This window comes from Gracilinanus agilis, unplaced genomic scaffold (assembly GCF_016433145.1).
Source record: "Gracilinanus agilis isolate LMUSP501 unplaced genomic scaffold, AgileGrace unplaced_scaffold43238, whole genome shotgun sequence".
In the NCBI taxonomy this organism is placed as follows: domain Eukaryota; kingdom Metazoa; phylum Chordata; class Mammalia; order Didelphimorphia; family Didelphidae; genus Gracilinanus; species Gracilinanus agilis.
Window position 1 is genome coordinate 1 of NW_025377176.1, and position 2,622 is coordinate 2,622.

General features: G+C 56.3%; 1 protein-coding gene across 1 annotated transcript; it reads left to right on the plus strand.

Moving 5' to 3' along the window:
• Positions 1 to 66: 66 nt before the first annotated feature.
• Positions 67 to 2,426, plus strand: LOC123255318 (neurofilament medium polypeptide-like; the record flags this gene model as incomplete). The annotated part of the gene is made up of 2 exons (XM_044684138.1): positions 67 to 1,173; positions 2,302 to 2,426. Coding segments are annotated over exons 1-2 (1,232 nt in total), but the record flags the coding sequence as incomplete, so codon positions are not given.
• Positions 2,427 to 2,622: the final 196 nt, after the last annotated feature.

Sequence of the window (2,622 nt, forward strand, 5' to 3'; positions counted from 1 at the left end):
ATATAAGGGGGCGCGAAGCGGCCGGCAGAGCGCTGAGCCGGCCCGTGCCTCCCGAAGCCGTCCACGATGAGCTACGCGCTGGAGTCTCTGGGCGCGCCGGCCGCCTACCGGCGGGTCACCGAGACCCGCGCCAGCTACAGCAGCCGCAGCGGCGGTTCCCCGTCCAGCGGCTTCCGCTCGCAGTCCTGGTCCCGCGGTTCAGCCGGCGGCGGCGGCAGCCTGAGCAGCTCGGCCATGGCCGTGTCCTACAAGCGCGCCATCCCCCGGAGCGCCTACGGCGGCCTGGGGTCGGCCCTGCTCAGTTCGGCTGAGAGCAGTCTGGACTTCAGCCAGTCCTCGTCGCTACTGAACGGCACGGCTGCTGGCCCCGACTTCAAGCTGGTACGCGCCAACGAGAAGGAGCAGCTGCAGGGCCTCAACGACCGCTTCGCCGGCTACATCGAGAAGGTGCATTCCCTGGAGCAGCAAAACCAGGAGATCGAGGCCGAGATCCAAGCTCTGCGCCAGAAGCAGGCGTCCCACGCGCAGCTCGGGGACGTCTATGAGCAGGAGCTGCGCGAGCTGCGAGCCGGCCTGGAGCAGGTGAACCACGAGAAGGCGCAGGTGCAGCTCGAGTCCGAGCACCTGGAAGAGGATATCCACCGCCTCAAGGAGCGCTTCGACGAGGAGGCGCGACTTCGGGACGACACGGAGGCTGCCGTGCGAGCGCTGCGCAAGGACATCGAGGAGGCGGCGCTGATCAAGGTGGAACTGGACAAGAAGGTGCAGTCTCTGCAGGACGAGGTGGCCTTCCTGCGCAGCAATCATGAGGAGGAGGTGGCCGACCTGCTGGCACAGATCCAGGCGTCGCACATCACGGTGGAGCGCAAGGACTACCTGAAGACCGACATCACGTCGGCGCTCAAGGAGATCCGCTCGCAGCTCGAGTGCCACTCGGACCAGAACATGCACCAGGCCGAAGAGTGGTTCAAGTGCCGCTACGCCAAGCTCACAGAGGCCGCGGAGCAGAATAAGGAGGCCATCCGCTCCGCAAAGGAAGAGATCGCCGAGTACCGGCGCCAGCTGCAGTCCAAGAGCATCGAGCTGGAGTCAGTGCGCGGCACCAAGGAGTCCCTGGAGAGACAGCTCAACGACATCGAGGAGCGCCATAATCACGACTTGAGCAGCTACCAGGTACTCCGGGACGGGGCGGACTCGGGAGGGAGGGAGGGAGAGCGTCTTCTAGCCGCAGTGCCCCTCCCAGGCCGCTCCCCAGCCCCTCTTCTCCTCGAACCCCATTCCACCACCCTTCCTTTCATGCTTTTTATCCGTTTTCCCACCTTACCTTCTAACCCTTCTGGCTCTCTAGAGTCCTCTCTCCACTCTAAAAAAAAAAAAGGGGGGGGTGGATCCTTTCACATACTTCTTCCCTTCTGCCTCCACCCCCTCCTCTTTATTCGCACTCCCGAATCTCAACTCCTTTCTTTTCCTCTCTTTTGACATGGGTCCGCACAATACTGCTTTTCAGAAGCCCCCTTCCGAAGAAATCTCCCAGTCTTTATGACCTTTAGACCTGTGTCTCTTCTCCATTTTGATCCCCCACCCCAGATCCAACCCCGCCCCATCTCTTTACGTCCTCCAGCCGAGTACCGAGCATCTCCTCTACCTACTCTACCGGGCCTGGCCCGGGAGGAGAAAAAAAAAAAAAAAAAAAAAGAAAGAAAAGAAAAGAAAAGGTGGGATGGGGGGGAGGAGAAAAAAGCAAAAATCTTTTTAAAAGTTCCCTTCCTACTCTCCGATAGTGCCAAACTTCTAGAGCGCCCTCTCGAGCTCTTTCCTAAAATGTGTTGGCTTGCGGTTTGTGATCTTGATGAGGTTTTTGCACGTTCCTTAAAAACTCTTTAAGAAAAGTTCTGGTTTTTCTCCTCTTTTGGGCTGCAGATGGCAAAGTAACTTTTAAAGTGTCTTTACGTGTCTGTGTCTAGAAATGTGTATTTCCTAAGTTGTAGATATTGGTTCAGAAGTAGAGCCCGACTATAGAATGCCTTGTCTAGCAAAGGGCAAGCCTTTTTTGAAAGCTGAAAGTGCCTTCGCTTGTTTGTTTCTGTTCTTTGATTTTCGCTAAAGCTGTTGAGAGACAGTTTGACGGGTGGGAGCCGGGAGGCTGGCCCAGAAAGCTTTTTGCTTACTGGGCATCTCTTAGGAGAGCAAGCAAAGCTCTGGGGGAGCGAAGAAGGGGCAGACCAGGTGTCTGAAGGGAAGGAAATTGGGTTTCAGCTTGCGTATTGTTGACTGGAAGGGGTTTGGGGATGTCTGTTTTAGGACACAATTCACCAGTTGGAAAATGAGCTTCGGGGAACGAAGTGGGAGATGGCGCGTCACTTGCGGGAATACCAGGATCTCCTCAATGTCAAGATGGCCCTGGATATTGAGATTGCAGCATACAGGTATGGTAGCCCCGCTGTGGACGTGTCTGGAATAATCGCAGCACTGCAGAGTCTATTCTGGAAAACTAGCTCCGCCCACTTAGATAGAGCAAGGGATACTGCAGCCTGGAAGAGTGGGGATTGATCCCATACTTATACAAATACTCATACACTTACACTTACAGAGACGAAAGCTCAGGGTTTTGTTTTTTCCCCC